The sequence below is a fragment of the Eumetopias jubatus genome, unplaced genomic scaffold, assembly GCF_037043125.1.
Source record: "Eumetopias jubatus isolate StellerSeaLion01/CBP00866 unplaced genomic scaffold, mEumJub1_p1.0 scaffold_13, whole genome shotgun sequence".
In the NCBI taxonomy this organism is placed as follows: domain Eukaryota; kingdom Metazoa; phylum Chordata; class Mammalia; order Carnivora; family Otariidae; genus Eumetopias; species Eumetopias jubatus.
Genome location: NW_028274819.1, coordinates 77,102,661 through 77,122,603, shown reverse-complemented (window position 1 = coordinate 77,122,603; position 19,943 = coordinate 77,102,661). Strand labels below are relative to the sequence as shown.

Sequence of the window (19,943 nt, the reverse complement as noted above, 5' to 3'; positions counted from 1 at the left end):
AAAGAGGCCAGGAAGGTTAGGGACTTTTACTACCTGTTTAAGTCAGAGAAGCCACTGAAGATGAAGGGGACACTCTGCTATGGAGTTAGGGGTGCCTGTGTTTTATATTATTTTACCAAAAAGTGAGAGTTCTTTAGTAGTCGTGTTCAAACCCCAAAATAATTAATGGACAGCCCTGGAATGGTATGAGGGCACTCTCTCTGCCGTCTGGGTGCCCCTGATATTCAAACTGACCAACGCTTTGGAATGAGTCCAAGTCCCACCATCGTAAGAAAAGAAAAGCCATCTCTTAAAGCATCCATGCTCTCCCTCCCTCTCCAGTATCTCTCAGCTCGACAGTGGACAGAGTCGCTGAGAATCAGCCGTGGGCTGTATAAAGGGGGTGTGGTCCACGGCAATGGCAGAGAATCACATGTGCCCCATAAACGGACTCATCTCGCGTTCCCAGACCACTGAGTGCCAGTAAGTCAGATCACCAGCCAGTCGGTAAGTGTGCTTCCCTGGGCTGCTGCTGGCTTGGGCTAGTGGGAATAGATGAGTGACGTACAAGGAGTCTATCTTCCACTGACTTCTTGGCATGATGTTGTAATGAAAAAACTCATGGACCTGAATCAGTTGCAAAAAACAAATCAGACCGAGAGCACTAAAATCCTGAAAGCAGGGAGAAAGAACGGGTGGAAAAGTAGGAGGGCAAGGCCTCACCAAGGAGATGGACCTTGAGCGAGGCCCCTTCGAACAAAAGCTTCCAGACTGGGCCCTCCAGCTAAGGCGGAGAGAGAAACCACGTGATTAATGATGCTTGCTACTCTGTACATTCTGCTGAGGAGGGCATTTCGAGATTTCAAGAGAATTGCCAACATTTTATACATAGCATTTACTTTGGATGTATGTTTTGGGCAAAAAGTGAGTCACGGGTAAAGTATTTCATGCACAAGCAGTTGGGTTTGTCAGGCTTTTACAGAATATTCTGTTCATTTTTCTGCTAAACCCAGAGAGTCGATCTCTGAAAGATGGTCCCTACAGGGCCCTGCCTTCCGACAATTGCAGCGACTCGTCAGGATGACTAAGGATATCGTCGGCAGGATAATCACACTGGTTATCACTGAGTAGATCTGGAATGACATTAAAATGGTAGACGATGTGGGAAAATCATCCTACTTTGAACTTCTTGATTTAATTTAAACATGCCCCTGTTGTTAAACAACAGGTTTTGTTTACACTTGCTAGCAGAATATCAGAATATCACAAAACATCATATTTATTTACATATCAGAGGGCACATCATTGGAAGGGAAGGGAGAGGGATTCCTTTCCTCCCCTCCGTGCCTGTAATCCCCTGCACACCTTACAGAGCAACCATCACACTGCGTTGTCACTTCTGGCTTTATTTCCAGAAAGACTGGTCAATCTCTCTCTCTCTCTCTTTTTTTAATTGGTTCTAACATCTATCGAGCATCATGTTCTAAGACCAATTTTCCAGGCTCTTTATATGCTTTAACCACTTGGCCCTCACAGCGATCTTATGACGTAGACGGTCTCACAGAGTATTATATACTTGGTGCCAAATAAATGCCTGTTGAATGGATGAGTAAGCAAATTCCATTTTACAGATGAAGAAAAGCTGAGGCAAATTCCAGCTCTTCTACTTACTCTTCCACAAGCCAGCCAGGAAAGATGGGAAAGGGGCGGGGAGGCATTAAAGACATTTTGAATATGGGGCACTTGGCATTTAGTGTCTTTAGAAAGACAGTGTGTTGACTTGTTTTTCCTACAAAGATCCTGAATTGGCAGTGTTCTTGCTTCCATATAACATTTTATCTTGGATTTCACGAAGAATAGCTATTTACTTCACTCCAATAGTCACATATCTCAGAGTTCAAACCTCTTGGAACAAAGTAACGGAACCAATTTCCCAAATTGATCTAACAGGCCTTCCCTGACACCTTTTACCAAAAAGAAAAAAGTTCCTGCTTTTTCTTTAAAAAGTCGAAGTGGAAGTTACTGAAAAGCGTACAGGATATGTGCCCCAACGTTTAGCTCCCGTGCATTCACTCATATAGGGCATAGAGTCGAGATGGGGCTAAGCATTGCACCCCAACTTTGGAATCCCTCCCAGAGGCTCAACACAGAGTAGAGTCTGTCACAAAGCCTCACGCGCCCCTTCCCTTTTCATTCACACGGATGACAAGGTCGTTCCAGTCCTCGGGGCTTGACATTCCTCTGACTTCAGGATTCAGAAGAACTTGAGCACTCAAGCCAAACTCTAGTAGAACCATTAAATTGCTTGGGAATTGGAAATGAAAATGTTCCCACAGCCACAGCCTTCTTCTTAAGCACCAGTGTTTGACTGCTCAATCGTTAGAAGGATCCAGCTTCCCAAGTTCTCAGATCAACCCACAAACTACTGTTCGAACACCTATAATATGCCCAGCATTGTGGTGGGTGCTGAGAGGAACCCAGTCAAGCATAAGGCACAGCGCCCACCCTCAAAGATCTTAAACTCTAGTTGGGCAAACCTAAATACTATAGGGACAGAAAACAATACCTCACAATACCAGGTAGCTCAGGACTCTGCAAGGGCCAAGTAAGAAGGGGGAGCGTTCAGGCACCTTTAGCAAAAGGACTTAAAATCCCATCTAGTTTGTTGGGGGCAAGAGATTCAGGGAGGAATCAACTCACCTCCTGGTACTGTGCTGAGCTCTGGAATCTACTGTGCCAGGATCCCACCCTATCACTAATCAGCCGTGAGTAAAATGGCCTGAGGAAAGCTTACAGATGATGAGCCCAAGATATTCATTCCCTGGAGTATCTCAGCGGTCGTAAATCTGGTGCTTGTGCTTATGCATGAGAGAAAGACAGAAATCTACTTGGGGTGGGGGGGAATGTGACCTATGGACTGAATTGTTACCTTTGTGTGGCATATTCCCTGTTTCTAGGGCAGCCCAGGAGACAAAGAATTCATTTATTTTGTGGAAAGGGATAGGGAGCTGGGCAAGAAACAGAAACCAGGGGATTGCACAATAATGGCCTTTTTAAATCCCTCCAGGAAGTTTATGTTTGAGTCCTTTGGAAGAGCAAAGTACAGCTGTTCAAAAGGAGAGTTTACTGAGGGACCCCGGCCCCAACGCGGCTGTGTGCTGGATTTTTCTTGGCCATAGGCATTGTCCCAGCACCTCCATCCCCAGCCCTTGGGGTAGGTAGGTCATTCTGTCTGGACCTGGCCCTGAGCAGGCCTCAGCCTTACCCCAGCACAGACCACAGGCCTCAACTAGCACTGAGGTGTTCACGTAGGAGAAACCGAACAAAGACGAGAGTGAAAAGAAACAGTCTGCTGGATCGCAGCAAAGTCCAGTGATTTCCGTGTAGCATGCAAACCAGACCCGACTTGCTGTCTTGAAATCATTCCCGAAAGAAGCCCTTTCCTTGGGTAGCCAGGGAAAGGGTGATATTATGTGTATAATCTCACAAATTACACATAAAACTTTGGGTGCAGATTTATTGTACACAATGAAGACTGCTTCTCAGCCCGTCTAGGTGACAGGAAAAGTGTAAATATTAACATGTGGTACTCATGTGAAGCCTTTCCGTCCTGCCCCTGGCTTCATCATCTGCCTGTTTCCCTACGGCCAGGGATGATGTGATAGAGTCTGGTTCAGAACTCTCTTGGATGCTTACTAAAGCTTTCTGACTGACCAAGTGACCCTTTGTCTCTTCCCTTTCTTCTGTTGGAGCCTCGAGGGTGATGTCCCGAGCTTTCACCGGCAACCTCTAACCAGTCAGTTCACCAGGCGCTCCCTGCTCTCCGTCCCTGTGCGTCCCGAATGTCCTTACCCCTGCCCTGTGTGTGCGATACATCACATTCTGTGATCCTTTGGTCTTGGTTCTCTGAGTCTACCATGTCCAGAACAGTGTCAGCCTGTGGTGAGCTGAAGGCTGAAGGGAAGGCAAGCAGTGTGGTTAGTGATGAAGAACGAGGACTTTGGGGCCAGACAGACGTGGGGCGGGGGGCGGCATCCTGCTCCCGTATCATTCACTATGTAATCTTCATGTCAGGAGCCACGATTTCTTCACTTATAAAATGAGGATCAGAATACACGTTCAGAGAGCCGTGGAAAGATTAAACGAGACTCCACACAACTCTTATTTTAAGTGTACCTTGTCTTATGGGGGAGGGTATGTGCTATGGCGAGCGCTGTGAATTGTGCAAGACTGTTGAATCACAGATCTCTACCTCTGAAACAAATAATGCGATATATGTTAAGGAAAAAAAAAAAAAGAAGAAGATAGCAGGAGGGGAAGAATGAAGGGGGGGAACTCGGAGGGGGAGACGAACCATGAGAGACGATGGACTCTGAAAAACAAACTGAGGGTTCTAGAGGGGAGGGGGGTGGGGGGATGGGTTAGCCTGGTGATGGGTATTAAAGAGGGCACGTTCTGCATGGAGCACTGGGTGTTATGCACAGTGAATCATGGAACACTACATCAAAAACCAATGGTGTAATGTATGGTGATTAACATAACAATAAAAAATTTTTAAAAAAAGAGTACCTGTCTTAAAATAAGTATCAGTACACAGTGGTTATTAGGTGACAGACTTAGGGGGGCCTCAGGTGCTCTTCTGAGGGGGTCCCTTCTTCCTTGTGCAATTTGAAAAATTATATTTTGGGGTGCCTGGGTGGCTCAGTCTGTTGAGCGTCTGCCTTGGGCTCAGGTCATGATCTCAGGGTACTGGGATCGAGCCCCCACATCGGGCTCCTTGCTCGGCAGGGAGCCTGCTTCTCCCTCTCCCACTCCCCCTGCTCGTGCTCTCTCTCTCTCTGACAAATCAATAAATAAAATCTTTTAAAAAATAGAAAATAAATAAAAAATTATTATGACCATGTTGACATAAAGATAAATATATTACTGTTCTGTATGGAAACATTTCTTCAACTGAAAAGCTCCATTTCTCTTCTGTTTTAAAAGAAATTCAAGCATTTTTATGGGCCCCTAAGTCTACTGTGGGCCCTGGGTACTGTGCCTAATAGTGCCTAATGCATAAGTCAGCCGTGGGTGAGAGGCTTATTTGTGGAGATTCTTCCCTCTCCTGTTTCAATGTTATAACTGCTTTCTGGAAGTTGCTGGCCCCTCTGGCACTCAGGATATACACTTCTAGCTTACCCCAGCCCGGCTACCCCAGCCACTGGAAAGGTCCGAGTGTGGAGCCGCTCACTCCCCTAGTCCTGCCCCTCTCCTCAGTTTAAACCCGGGTCTTCATTCCTCTGACTCAGTCTCATTTCCTGGGACTATTCTTGGCCTGTGAAATGGCATTGAATTATCTGATGAACTATTTCTCACTGAGGTGTTCCTCCTCTACTCCTTCTAGGATATTTCCATTTTGTTAACAGAACCTTTAGAGACTCTCCACCATAATACACAGCCATATATCTGATGGAGAAACTTTAGTCCAGCAAAAGATACACTTCAAAGGTTGAACTTTGAGAATCGTTGATTGTCTTGTGCCAGTCGCTTGATATCTACTGAGGCCGTGCATTTGACTGGTCTTGGTGACATAACTTTGATTAGAAAGTTCTATGAGGCAGAACACAGACTGCCCCCAGAATTCTCCTGGTAAAGTGTCCTACCTGATGGAGCCCTAATGGAATTCCTTTTATCCAACATCACTTAAGGAGGACTTCTGCTCCCCATCTGAAGTCATCCCTCCAGCTGTGCTGGTGGTGACCCCACACATATACCTAAGAAACAAGTCTTATTCCCTCTGTGCCTGTTATTTCCTAGGTTTGGGCAGGAAAGTGTTCTGAGATGACACTGTTTATAAAGGGTACCATTTACAGTACAGCACAAGCTCTGCAGGGCAAATTTTGGCTTGATTTCTGGCTTTATTGCCTTTTTTTTTTTTTTTTTTTAGAGAGAGAGAGAGAGCACACAAGTGGTGGGGGAGGGAGAGACAGAAGCTCAAGCAGACACCCTGCCGAGCACACAGCCTGACACAGGGCTCGATCCCAGGACCCTGAGATCATTATCTAAGCTGAAACCAAGAGGACGCCCCTGGCTTTATTGCTTATTATTTGTATGACCTTGAAGTCTCAGTCTCCAAATTTTATTTTCTCTTCTGTAAATTGGGGAGGGGAGGTGGTTGGGTAGAAGTAATATCATACTCATAAAGGTGTTGTGAGAATTCTTAGTTATTGTGAGAATTAAATGAGACTGTCCATGCAAAGGCCTTATCATGATGCCTAGCATGCAAACCCTCAATGAATGACTGCTATTATTATTATTATTATTATTATTATTATTATTGCCACCACCACTAAATCCGTTACAGCCCCTCCAATCCTGATAGCTTAGAGAAAGTGCTGGTGCTCCTTCCCAGACTCTGCAAGGCACTGCCCAGGGAGTGGCCTGAGCAATGGGAGAATCCAGCAGAACAGGTTCTTTCAAAGCAGTGGAAAGTAGATCAAAGGCAATCACCCAAACCTGGAAAAAGAATGTATTCCTTTGTTTGTTCTGTACTAGTTGTGAAAAAACTTTCAAAATGTAACTTATGCTGGAATAAAAGTTGTGGCCGCTCTTGAGGTAACATGACTGAGCCTCTCCAGTGTGTGTTCTTCCTGACCCCCGAGGACAGACGGGGGACACTTTGAGTTTCGGCTGAGCGTGGTGATGGCTGACGGTGTTCTGTGATGATGTTGCGTACATTAAGGAGTAGCGAGCTTAGCCGTCAGCAAACATGCAGAGACAGCAGAGATGGTGGAGTGGGGAGCTCCACACCCAGGGGCAAAGTATACCTCTGCCTTGCTACAGATTGCTCATCACCCAATGTGAAATTTCATGGGACTTGGTTAGGCCTCTTGGCTGAAAATAACAGAAGCCCAACTCATACTAGCTCAAGCAAAAGGGGGCATTTATTCTAAAGATTCCACACTGTATCAAGGAAAACAAGGCAAGAGGCAGACTGATATGAGATTGAAACCCAACCCTCAAATTTTGCCAAAACTTGTGTCTCCCTTCTCTGTGTTAGTCTTCTCTCTTTCTACAGACTCACTTCCTCTGAGGCTTTGGTTGACATATTGGAACAACAGCTCACAAGTTTTGTAAATGACGATGCAGTCATCCAAAGAAAGCCTGGTCTCACTTTCTCCAATTCCAGAATTTCTGTGGCAGGAACTGATTGGCCCAGTTGAGGTCAGGTTCCTTTCTCTGATTACCATTTGGCAATGGGAAAAGGTAAAAACTGGTTAGAAGAGCATGGGACATCCACCCACTCCAACTATATACTGCTTGTGAGTGAGCAAAAGCACAATAAGGAATTATTGAAATAGGGATTGATGAGCTACATGACAAGAAACATGCTGTTCACATTTGGCCCTATAACTGCATCCTGGCCATTCCCAGAATCCTCTCATTTCACCGGAGATTTGGGATGTCATCTGCTCGCTGCCCTTGGTCCCTTCACGCTGGGCAGACCCTAGCCCTAAACAAGCTGATGGTGGTATAATATATTGGTAATGCCATAGGCTGTAGAATTGCACAGACCTGGAGTTAAAGCCCAGGTCTGCCGCTGACTAGCTGTGTGACACTGGGCAAGTTACTTAGCCTATCTGAGCCTTAGTCTCCTTATCTATAAAATAATAGCTCTAAAATAATACATATCGAATCGGGTTGTTGTAAAGACTAAGAAAATAAAGTAACCATATTTAAAATACTTGGCATATAATAGATGCTCAGTTATGTTAATTTCATTTTCTGATTAGGTTACCTAGAACTCTTCAGGAGGGTGGAGGAGTGGTAGCAAGTGAAAAGAGAGAAAAAGAAAAGTGGTAGCATTTTGTATCTGGGAAGTATCCTGCCTCAGGTATTTTACAATTATCCTGAGCAAACATTAAATAATTTAGGTGGGTCAGCTGCACTGGGAGAGCCATACTTGAATAGATATAGTCTCTCACTTGAGAGGTAAACCAACAAGGATCTCAAGATCAATGGTGAATATTTGTTTCTCATTAATTTACTGGTGTGACTGTATGGTCCTTAATTTCTTTCCATATAATATCTAAAGTCCACGTAATGCAATCTAATCACTGAGTTAGTGAATGAAGTGCTTTAACATTTGATTGTGACTATTGCGGTTTGGAGAGGCTGTCCTCTTTGAGAATGTAGTAAGTCATTTTTTTTTTATATAAACTAGAATTTATTGAGTTCTGATGATAGTAAGCACCGTACTAAACTTCTACATGCATTGTCTCATTTCTTCCTATGAATTCAGTGCTATCGCCCCCATTTTCCAGATAATGAAATTGAGGCTCGGGTATGTAGAGTGGCAAGGTCACTGAGCACTCAGTGATAGAACAGGAATTTGAGCTCAGCTTAGCCGGCTCCAGAGCCTGAGTTCTTAACAATGCGCAGTACTGGTTCTCTGCACCTTCATTTTGGTTATCAGTTCTCGAGACGGGCAACGTAAGAAATGAATCCCCAGGAAAATCTGTGCTTAGAATGTCTCATTTGATAAAGGATAATCTCACGGCATTCGTGCCCCCACACGACGTTGCTGCACGGGCTTGGATGCAAAGCCTCGGAATTACACGAAGAAAAGTAGTAGAACAACAGATACACTATCTCCTTGGGTACAACAACTCTTCTGATTACTCACTTAGAGGATAATAGTGATGAAGGGTTTCGCAGATGAAAAAGAGAAACTGGAAATTATGTCCCACCTTTAGACTGTTCAGCATTTCCCATCTTGGTCAAAATTGTGCTCATTCCAGTTGTCTGTTGCTGTGTGGGGTTGTGTGTGCATGCGTGTGGAATATTTTGGCCTGCTCCAGAAAACCACATTTGGTGACCAGTTGTAAGTATTATCAATGACTCCTGATGATATGTGAAGTATTTTCCATCCATTGACCTATGTACCGATAACGGGAACCAACGGGATCTCTAATCACTAATTGACCTGCTCTTCCAGAAACCATTTATTCTGTTTGGTGAGTTTCATTATATTACAGACTGTGCTTCATTTGTACCTTTTTCTTTTTGAATTCATCCTGTGTGTAAATGGAAAAAAAAAAAAACATGTAAATATCATGTCTCTTTTGACTAAAAGCATATCTGGATTAATATCTCATATTTTTATTTTTCATTCTCTGTTTTCAGCTCCAGGGTTCCTTGAAAAGAAAACAGGTGGTTAACCTGTCTCCTGTCAACAGCAAGAGGCCCAATGGCTTCGTTGACAACTCATTCCTTGATATCAAGAGAATCCGTGTGGGGGAGAACCTCTCTGCAGGACAAGGGGGCCTGCAAGTAAATAATGGACAAAATCAGATTATGTCAGGGAGCTTGCCCATGAGCCAAGCCCCCCTGCGGAAGACTAACACTCTGCCACCCCATACACATCCTCCTGGAAATGGTATCTTTAACATGGGCTTAAAGGAAGTGAAGAAGGAACCAGGAGAGACTCTATCTTGCAGTAAGCACATGGATGGCCAGATGACCCAGGAGAGCATGTTTTCCAATAGGTACGGAGAGGACCCTGTAGAGCAGCTGATGGACCCAGAGCTGCAGGAACTGTTCAACGAACTGACCAACATATCTGTGCCTCCCATGAGTGACCTGGAGCTGGAGAACATGATCAATGCCACCATCAAGCAGGATGACCCATTTAACATTGACTTGGGTCAGCAAAGCCAGAGGAGCACTCCCAGGCCCTCCTTGCCCATGGAGAAGACAGTGATCAAGAGTGAATACTCCCCGGGCCTAACCCAGGGCCCCTCGGGCTCCCCTCAGCTGAGGCCCCCATCAGCTGGCCCTGCATTCTCCATGGCCAACTCGGCGCTCTCCGCTTCCTCCCCGGTCCCTTCTGTCCCTCAGAGCCAGGCTCAGCCTCAGACAGCCTCGGGAGCAAGCCGGGCCCTGCCGAGCTGGCAGGAAGTATCCCATGCCCAGCAGCTCAAGCAGATCGCGGCCAACCGTCAGCAGCATGCCCGGATGCAGCAGCACCAGCCTACCACCTGGTCGGCCTTGCCCTCCTCCGCTGGGCCATCGCCAGGTCCGTTTGGGCAGGAGAAAATCCCCAGCCCTTCTTTCGGTCAGCAGCCATTCAGCCCGCAGAGCTCCACAATGCCTGGGGTGGCGGGCGGCGGCAGCCAGTCGAAGGTGATGGCTAACTACATGTACAAGGCCAGCCCGTCGGCCCAGGGAGGGCACCTGGACGTGCTCATGCAGCAGAAGCCTCAGGATCTCAGTCGGAGTTTCATGAACGCCCCGCACACAACCATGGAGCCCCGGCATGGCAACACTAAGCCTTTGTTCCATTTTAACTCAGATCAAGCAAGCCCGCAGATGCCTTCTGTTTTGCCTTCCCAGGCTAAGCCTTCTCTCCTGCACTACACCCCGCAGCCGCCGCAGCCGCCCCCACAGCCGCCCCAGCAGCCCCCGCAGCCGCCCCCGCAACCCCCGCAGCCGCAGAGCTCCATTTCAGCTCAGCAGCCCCCACCGCCGCCGCCGCCGCAGTCCCAGCCCACCCAGCCCCTGTCCAGTCAGCCTTTGCTAAGGTCCCCCTTGCCGCTGCAGCAAAAGATCCTGCTTCAGAAAATGCAGAACCAGCCCATCACAGGCCTGGGGTATCAAGTCTCCCAACAGCACCGACAGGTAAGACCGTAAGTTTGCTACCCCAAACGCAGAGGACTCGGAGACCATTTAGCCTGGTTCTTAGGCTCCGGTTGCAACTTCTGTGTTGGGGCAGAATCAAGACCGCGAAGATAGTAGTGGTCCTGTCGGATTCCCGCGAAGGCCTCCTGAAGCCCAGCTCGCACGGGGCATCTGGAGGCAAGAGCTAGTATTTCCTTGTAGATCATTCCTCTCGTTGGGATCTGCAGCAGTCAAAGGCTCTTGCTTATTCAGAATGTTGCCTTGTAATTCATGACCTTTCATGACATGTCCCTTTGGCAGTAAGATTTGGATACACCTGATGTTTATTCCTCCAGTCAGTAAGTCGGTCATTAAGTCCACATGAGCGTCCTGAATACCTACCATGTGCAAGATGTTGTGATTATGCTGAAAACTGAAGTAAGTCCAGACATGATATTAAGAGTATTTAATGAGCCGTCTACATCCATACCAACCAATTGAAATGCCCGAATGCAGAACGCATTGTAATAGATCCTGCTGTGACTCCATGCTGGTGCATTAAATAAGACATGGTCCCCATTTTCAGGCACAGTCTGGAGAGAGAGACAGGCTTTAAAACTCTCATTTGAATACTAAGTAGAAAGGCTAATGACATGAGAGCACAGAGGTTGGTGTCTTACCATGCAAGGGGAAATCAGGGAAGTCTTTTAGAGAAAGTAATGCCTGCATTAAGTGTCAAATGATGAAATGGTCATCACTAGAAACAGGAAAAAAATATCTGTGGTTACCTTATATCCTGTGATTAACATAAAGCAGAGGTTTTATTCTGCCCCAGACATGAATAGTATGAAGAGATAGCTCGGTGCCTCCAGAGCACACACTAGTGAGGAATTTCAGATCCCCAGGGAATTTGAGAGCGGAAACTCTTCCTGGAAGGAAGAAAGTCTGAATGTTGCTTTGTGCGTGTAATTTGATGGGTCTCCGTTAGTGGCCAAGCACAAAGACAACACGTTACACGTCAAAACAATATGTCAGGATATTATGACGGCACTGAGCCTAATTCCAATCACATTCCTAGAGTAGTTTTTGTGGCTACTGCCCAGAAAAGAATGCCACAAGCACCACAGACCGTGGCCAAGCTAACCTTTGCCCTAGATGTATGCCAGGAGAAAACTGCTCAGCCAGCATTCGAGAGCTCTGCACCAAGGAAAGCTTTGAACTCTTGTCCACTTAAGAAGTGTGGGGGGTTAAAAAAAAAAGTGTGGGTTTTTTTTTTTAATTGTAGTTGATGAAGAATGGACTTGAGTAGAGTCATGTGTATATTTTACAAAGTTCCTTTTAAACAGGTAATTTGGGGATCGTTGATAAACGGTATTGTGGAACTACTTCCTAATGGCGTGGTTTGTCATTTTGGTTTGGATGAATCTAGGTTCAAATTCTTACTCTGACATTCACTAGCTGTGTGACCTCCAGCAAGTCACTGGACCTCATGAAGCCTGTGTTTTCTCTCCTGTAAATGGGGGTGATAATAATATAGCCTAGGATTTTTTTTTTTAGAATAAAATTAAGGGGCACCTGGGTAGCTCAGTTTGTTAAGCGTTCCACTCTTGATTTCAGCTCAAGTCATGATCTCAGGGTGGTGGGATCGAGCCTCGGTCAGGCTCTGTGCTCATCAGGGAGACTGCTTGAGATTCTCTGTCTTCCTGTGCCTCTGCCTTCCCCGTAACATGCGTGCTCACACACTCTCTCCCCGCTAAAAGAAATCAATAAATATCTTAAAAATGAGATAATTTTGCACCCAGAGTTTAGAATAAAGTTGACAGTTGTTATGATTATCATGGAAAGAGCCATATATGATCTCAGAATGTTTTTAACAAGTATTACTCTTATGTAGGAGATGGAGTAAGTCTCAAGTTCTAACAAAGAGTTTTGAGGAATAAAAGAAAACTATCCTTCATTATTTTATTATCCAGCAGTATAGTGAGTGGGTAGTGATTTACCCTCCCTAAGCCCAGACTTCTGATCATAAAAATGGCAATAATAAATAATGGGATATTAATAAAAGGTAGTGTTTATTATTTACCCTGTAACTGGCATGACTTCTGTCTCTCTTCCTTATGGTATCTCATTTCACCCATATGAAGGAAATCCCATTGTTCTCATCTTACAGGGGATGCAAGTGAGGCACAGAGAGGCTAAGTAACTTTTCCAGAGTCACACAGATAAGAAGTAGCAGAGCTGGGATTCTGATGGTCTGTTGTGCTTTTAGCTACTGGCTATACAGCTCATAGGTAGAATTTGTTGGGAAATGAATGACCACTTAGAGACGATTGTGAAATTCTCAAAAAGAATATTTTCTTTAATACTGAGCCATATTTACATAATCTACAGGGTAGATGAAGTCCTTTGGGGATAAAGAAAGTCTTTTTTTTTTCTTTTAAAGATTTTATTTATTTATTCATGAGAGACACAGAGAGAGAGAGAGATAGAGAGGCAGAGGGAGAAGCAGGCTCCCAAGGAGCAGGGAGCCCGATGCAGGACTCGATCCCAGGACCCTGGGATCATGACCTGAGCCGAAGGCAGACGCTTAACCATCTGAGCCACCCAGGCGCCCGGGGATAAAGAAAGTCTTAAACTCTAACCTTCAGAGTTGTTATAGAAGAGAATCAATATCTGTGTGACTGTTGACCTTCCTGAGGGTGAACATTATGGAGCTAACCAAAGTAAGCCATTTACAACAGGAAATATGTCTCTTTGGTCACCCCGTCAGCCCTTCTTTGGGAGCCTTCCTGCCATCCTCGGTCCTGTTTCCAGCTCCATTTCTCCTATCTACAACTGTACACCACACTCACGACCTCTTCGTCCTCATCGAAGCTTCCAGAACCCAAGCACACCAGTGGGTGCTGATGGCCAAATCAACATACATCTTTCAACGTCTTAGATAATATTTAACTGTTTCCAGTGCCTATGACACATGATGCCAAGATATTTTTCCTCTTTTCAAGAAAGCTCTTAAAAAGTGGTGGAAGCAGTAGCAGTGTTTCAAGCCAAAGGCCCCTTCTGTACATGCCAGACATGGCGACCCATTTACGGCTTTATCCTAACTTTGTAGATTGAATCAAATTGTCCCTTCCTGTTCAACAGTTCCAAGAGGGAGGATTCGGAAGTCCTGTGTCTGAGTTGTAAGCAAGCATACCAGAGCTCTATGGTCAAATAAGTGGTGCCCTCTTAAAAGCATTCACCTTTGTGGGGCTGAACTTATGCTAATAAGGGTGCTGTTGTTCAGCACGGTTACAGAATTTTGCTCTGGGGATTGTCTTCAGAGCTTTTAGCACATTGAGTGGATTATTACCAATGCAGTAATATTCATCCTGGCAGGGTGATCTTTGAAAACAGTCAAGATGGGTAATGCTGCTTTGGGTCAAAAACAAGGAATAAGTGATAGGATAGGACTGGATTTCAAATATGGCTTGTGAACTTTCTCTGAAGGCAATAAAGTAAATAAATGAGTTGCTTTCCAAGACAGTAATTTTGAGAAGCAACTTCCATTTGGATGTGCATATTTTTTTTTAAGATTTTATTTATTTATTTGACAGAGAGATAGAGAGAGAGCACAAGTAGGCAGAGAGGCAGACAGAGGGAGAGGGAGAAACAGACTCTCCACTGAGCAGGGAGCCTGACGTGGGGCTTGATCCCAGGACCCTGGGATCATGACCTGAGCCGAAGGCAGCCACTTAACCGACTGAGCCACCCAGGCACCCCTGGATGTGCATATTTTTAAGGTTTTTCTAATTATTTTTTTAAATTTTTTTATTGTTATGTTAATCACCATACATTACATCATTAGTTTTTGATGAGGTTTTTCTAATTCTTATTGTCTCATCTAGTATATTGCTAAGTATTCTCAGCTCAGAGAGGGTAGTTTTAACCCCACCGTTTATAGTAGACAGAACAAAAGTGCATTCTTATTTCCAATTAGCAAAATCTGTGTTACTCATGACCGAAGCCACAGGAGGGGAAAGATGGGGAATTAAGCAATTCTTAAGTTTATCAACTAGAGTGTCCTAAATGAAAGCACTGGTCATAAATTTTCTTTTGCTTGACATACTCACTTTGTGTCAAACATAGGAAGACTTATTACGGGATTTTTCTAGTTGGAATTCTTTCACCTTGGAAATGGTGGAAACCTTGGTTTTCTGCTACAAGATGGTAGACTGAATTTGTCGATCAGTTGCTTGTAATTTACCCAGCAAAGTGTGCAAAGATGGCCTTCTCGTCACCCTTCAGAACTCTGCACCCAGACAGATCTGCATGCTCAAAGAATATACTGGGGGGAGTCTGTGCCCCTCTGTCTTAATTGGGTACCCATCTCCATTCTCCAAATGTGAATGGTGCCTGAGAGATGGATGCAGCATAATTGAATTGTTAGAGACCTCTTTATCGTTTCATGCCTGGGCTGGTTTCAAGTAAGCCCTTCTCCAGATACTGAGAGAACAAATGGTATTTGGTATTTCACAAAATGTCTTCAGGGACTCTGTCTTGTTAAGGTTTGGGGCTTGGCAAATGGAAATACCTCCTGGGTATAATTTCCTTTCCTTTCTGATTTAAAGGTTATGGGAGAGGGCAAGAGAGGGATATAATGCATGCAGTTCTGATTTATCTTCACGTCACTGGATACTTGTTTAAGGTGTGAAAGAGTTATTGGTTCACTAGGGCTTGTGAGAGTTCAATCCAAAAGCTCTAACCTCTTGAACCAAGAAGTGATCTTTGTCAGAGCTGTATAATCAGAAACTTAAAAGTGTGAATTTTTTTTCTAACATTAGATCCATGAAACTCAAGTGGATTCTATATTTGGTTTAGAATTATCCCATCTCTAAAAATTCTGAGAGGGAACACAGCCAGGGAATGGATGGTTTGTTATGACCGAAACATAAATTTGTACATTTCCTCCTTAGTTTAAAGCCAAGCTCCTCAATATATATTAAGAACCTCACCCCACTCTCTCTGCCTAGCCAAGTTTATCCTTCACTACTTTATATATCAACCCTTGGCGTAAATCAGGCAAGTCTCATGTTCTCCCCCCTTCTTCTTTAAGGTAATTTTGGATATATCTGATCTTAAAGATGAACACCCAGTTGAGGGTGAAGGAATCACTGGACTTCTCCTAGACTGACAAATCCTTATAATTGCCCAGTGAAAGTGCCAGAGAAGAGATAGAACCTTGAATCAGCTGGGAATGCCTTTTCTAGTGGGAAAATAATCATGAATTCAATGTTCTGCAACAATATAACACCCAAATCACCCCCTTTGCCAGGGGCCACAGACTGGCTAAATGGTCAGCCAGTTAGACTAGTGCCGGGGTTCAGGTTTAGGGGCTAGAACTGGGTCAAAAGAAGTCAGGAGCATGAAGGGCCAAAGACAAGGCCAAGCCAATGTCCTAGACAAGCTGGGACACAAAATCGGTATACTCGAATCCAGGAGTAAAGCCAAAAGATGGTAATAAACTTATGGTCATGCGTCAGATATAAATGACATAAAATCTAAAGTGAAGTTAGGATAGAGACCCAAGAGATGCTAGGTGATCACTGCAAATGACCCTTAACAATTTGGTGATTGCCATTATGACTCACTTTGGCTGGCCTATGCTGGCAAGAAGGATGAGGTCTGATACATACTGAGGATTGTCCGTAGCAAACCAGGAACATTATGTTTGCATTTTCATTTTATCCTTGATATTTCATCATTTATCTTTTTGGTTTAAAAGAAAATAAAAATTTGTTTTTAATATTCCCTAAGACCAGTGCTAGGGCTAAGAGCCCAAATAAATTTCCAGACATAGATGTTAATATGACCTGTACTGAAGAATCTTTTTTGGCAAAATTAGCAGGAGGGGGATTTTGCATGTGTCTTGTTAGTTTCCGTTAGTTGATTTGTTGGCTTTCACCTTAGTAGCAACTCTGTGCCAACATGCAAACCCCACTTTAAGGGCACTGAGGCTCAGAGAGGTTAAATAACTTGCTCAGAACTACAATTAGTAACTGGTCTGAATTTAAACCCAGTGTTAATAACCACTGTGCTGCCTAAGTTAAGGAACTAGGTAGAAGTGGTTTGGGTTGTGTTAACAGGGCCTTCTCTAGGGTATCTGTTCGAAATTTCATGATTGTCTACGTGCCCAGTTTATTTCTACCTCATAGAAAATGTAAGCCAATTCTGATGCAGGGAGGGATCTTCAAGCAAATTCACTGAAGTTGCCCTGTCTGAATCCACAGATCTTTATGTTTCCCCATCTGCCCAACCAAGAGCCATGAACTAAAGATCTTAGGCTAAATTGAGTACTGCCCCGTTCTGAACTCTACCAATAGTTTTTATTCATTCATTCAAAAAATGTTTGTTGAGGGCTTGCTATATATCAGGCACAGTCCTGGACACTGATACCACTTCTACTCAGAACAAAGACGATATGGTAAGGGAAAAAAATAAAATTAAAACATGTTTTTTAAAAATTAAATAATCAGAGAGTATTTTCAAATTGAGCTGTTTTCATCGTACTGCAGGCTTGGTTTATTCTTGCTTCTGTTGCTAGGCTGATTTGCTTCCGGGCTTCTTGGTACCTCTGATCCCAGATAAAAATGGAGAATACCCAGGGGAGTGATATGTGACTTTGTTTTTTGAGGAAAAAATTCAAGAGTTTGTTAGCTTTTTTAAATGATAAAGAAAATTCATTCCATTTCTTGTTCTTTAACATGATCCATCAAGATTTAAGAACTGTCCAGGGTCACTGTTAAGAGTTTCCCAGTGGGATAAAACCATAATTCGTGCATACATTCCTATGATGAGAGTTTCATGAGCACCTACAATGTGCTAGGAATTAGAGATTAAAAGATCATGTGATGCAAAGATCCCTCTTTGTACCCATCTAAAAGATCGGGAAGGTATGGTCCCAACTCCTCGATGAGCTTTTGATCTGAAGGACATGTCTGTCCCTGATACTAACTGGATTCTTTTTTTTTTAATTTTTTTATTGTTATGTTAACCACCATATATTACATCATTTGTTTTGGTGTACTGTTCCATGATTCATTGTTTGTTCATAACACCCAGTGCTCCATGCAGAATGTGCCCTCCTCAATACCCATCACCAGGCTAACCCATCCCCCCACCCTCCTCCCCTCCAGAAACCTCAGTTTGTTTTTCAGAGTCCATCATCTCTCCTGGTTCGTCTCCCCCTCTGACTTACTCCCCTTCATTCTTCCTCTCCTGCTATCTTCTTCTTTTTCTTTTTTCTTAAAATATGTTGCGTTATTTCTAACTGGATTCTTATTGGGTGCATATACTACCATCTGCTCTGTGTAATAACTGAACCCAAATCACATGGGCTTCTCCCATAAGTCTACAAGTTCAACTTTGAATGTTATTTTAACCTTTTACAGAGTAGAGCTCTATTTTGCTGGATATCCCACTTTTGTGTCTGTTTTATTTTGTCATCCTAGTATGTAATAGCTCAGAACACAATAGAATGAATTGGCATAAAGCAACAATTAACTCCTGTATCCCTCAATAAAGAAATCAACACAATAACAAGAAGAACATGTTAGCCTTGGAATCATAATGTGTAGGGTTTAAATCCACACTTAGGGGAATGACTTCTATTATTCTCATTCCAAGGTCTTTGTCAGTATGTTGCATCCATCAACAAGAGCTGTGCATTTAAAGCATTAATGCAAAATTCAGCCTGTTGAATACGAAGTTTCCAACTAGGGAAACAAAGGGGTATGAGGTTAAGAAATAGATTTGATCCCAGGGATGGAAATGCAAGAGGGTTAATGGAAAATCTGACAGATATTTAACTATAATGTGCATTAATGTAGGTGACTCAAACAATCCCCTTTGCACCCGTTCTAATTAGTTCTGCCTTTTCTAATCAGATGTCAGTTGTTATCAGTTTGGTAGAGAGGGGTGGTGATTTCTTTTTGTGAAATCGAAAGGAAGCAACAACCCATTTCTCAGGTACACTAATCAGTAAATTTTCACGTTAATGGTTAATTACAGTCAGGCACAGAAACTGGAGATTCAGAAGGTGTTTATTACAAAGAGTTCTCGATCCGAAACAAAAAACTGCGCAAATGTTTAGACTACCAGGATCAGAGAGATGTATTGGGAGTGAATCATCTTACTCTTTTACGATGTGTTTTAAGCAGGGAAGACCAAACTTATACACACTGAGCCTAGGCAGCTCTCTGGATACTAATTAGAGAACTCCGGCTGGATATTTGCATTTCATGCAGTGAATCTGAACAATAAAGTGGCACTTTATTCTCGAAGCAATAAATTGAGTAGAGCATAATAGAGGGAAGCCAATGACTACTTTCCTGTGCATCCTGCAAAATCAAGTTTCAAGGTCCCCGAGGAAGAAAGAATGGGGGTGGTTGACCTGTTTCCCTTTCTTTCTGCTGCTAATTCCCTCCACGCTGAATCACTGGCATTTTCCACAGTTTGCTTTTCACAGGAGCTTAAGTTCAGCTCCACCTTTAGGAAACATGAACTTCATAAACAGGGAGCTTTTTTGGCCTTTCTTCTTGGTAGTCCACAGGTCTGTGTAGGTGTGCACGTGAGCATGTGGGCTTCATGCTCCGGTCTTGGGCTCCCATTCCTATTCTGTGTCTCGGTGTCTTTGTCCCGTTCCCCCTCCCCTTGGCTGTACCCTCTCCTCTTTCACCCTTTCCCTACAGATCAGTTTTGAACTTGCCTCTTTCCCCTGACCTCCTGGAGACCTGTTCTATGGCAAGCCTTAAGTGGGAGTTGGGGGAGGAGAGGACATTTCGCCACTGATGTTGTTATTGGCCACAAGGATAAAGAGACTTTTCCTGGAAAAGGATCCGTGTTGGGGAGAGCCATGAGGCTAAATGAGCTGGCAGGCCCATCTCTCTATCCCACAGGCCTCTGGCACAAAGGAGTGAATTCTGAATGGACATACCTATGGGCAGAACATATCCTGAAGAGCTTCTAACCATTGTCCCTTCTCATGTCAAGTGCTGGCTAACCTGGCCTGCCTCCTTCCAGTCTTGCCAACCTGCCACTGGAGTGAGCATGCTAAAATAGGAATGTGGTCATGTCTGTCACCTGCCTGAGGCCCATAAATGATCTTCATTTTCTCAGAATAAAATCCAAATCCTTATGTAGCTTATAAAGCCCTACATGACCCGGCTCCTGCCAAGATTTATTGGTTTCCCAGCTTTTTTATTCCTTGACTCCCACCCACTCATTAACTCATCTTTACCTGCCAAGTTCACACACACTCTGCATTCTGGCTCCTGCCATAAAAA

General features: G+C 44.1%; 1 protein-coding gene across 1 annotated transcript in view; it reads left to right on the top strand.

Annotated features, from left to right (window-relative positions):
• Positions 1-19,943, top strand: part of MAML2 (mastermind like transcriptional coactivator 2) — a 341,985-nt gene that overhangs the window by 222,664 nt on the left and 99,378 nt on the right. Inside the window, exon 2 of the mRNA XM_028119605.2 lies at positions 9,148-10,641. Within this exon, the coding sequence (XP_027975406.1) occupies positions 9,148-10,641 (1,494 nt within the window). The remainder of the gene's footprint in view (positions 1-9,147; positions 10,642-19,943) is intronic.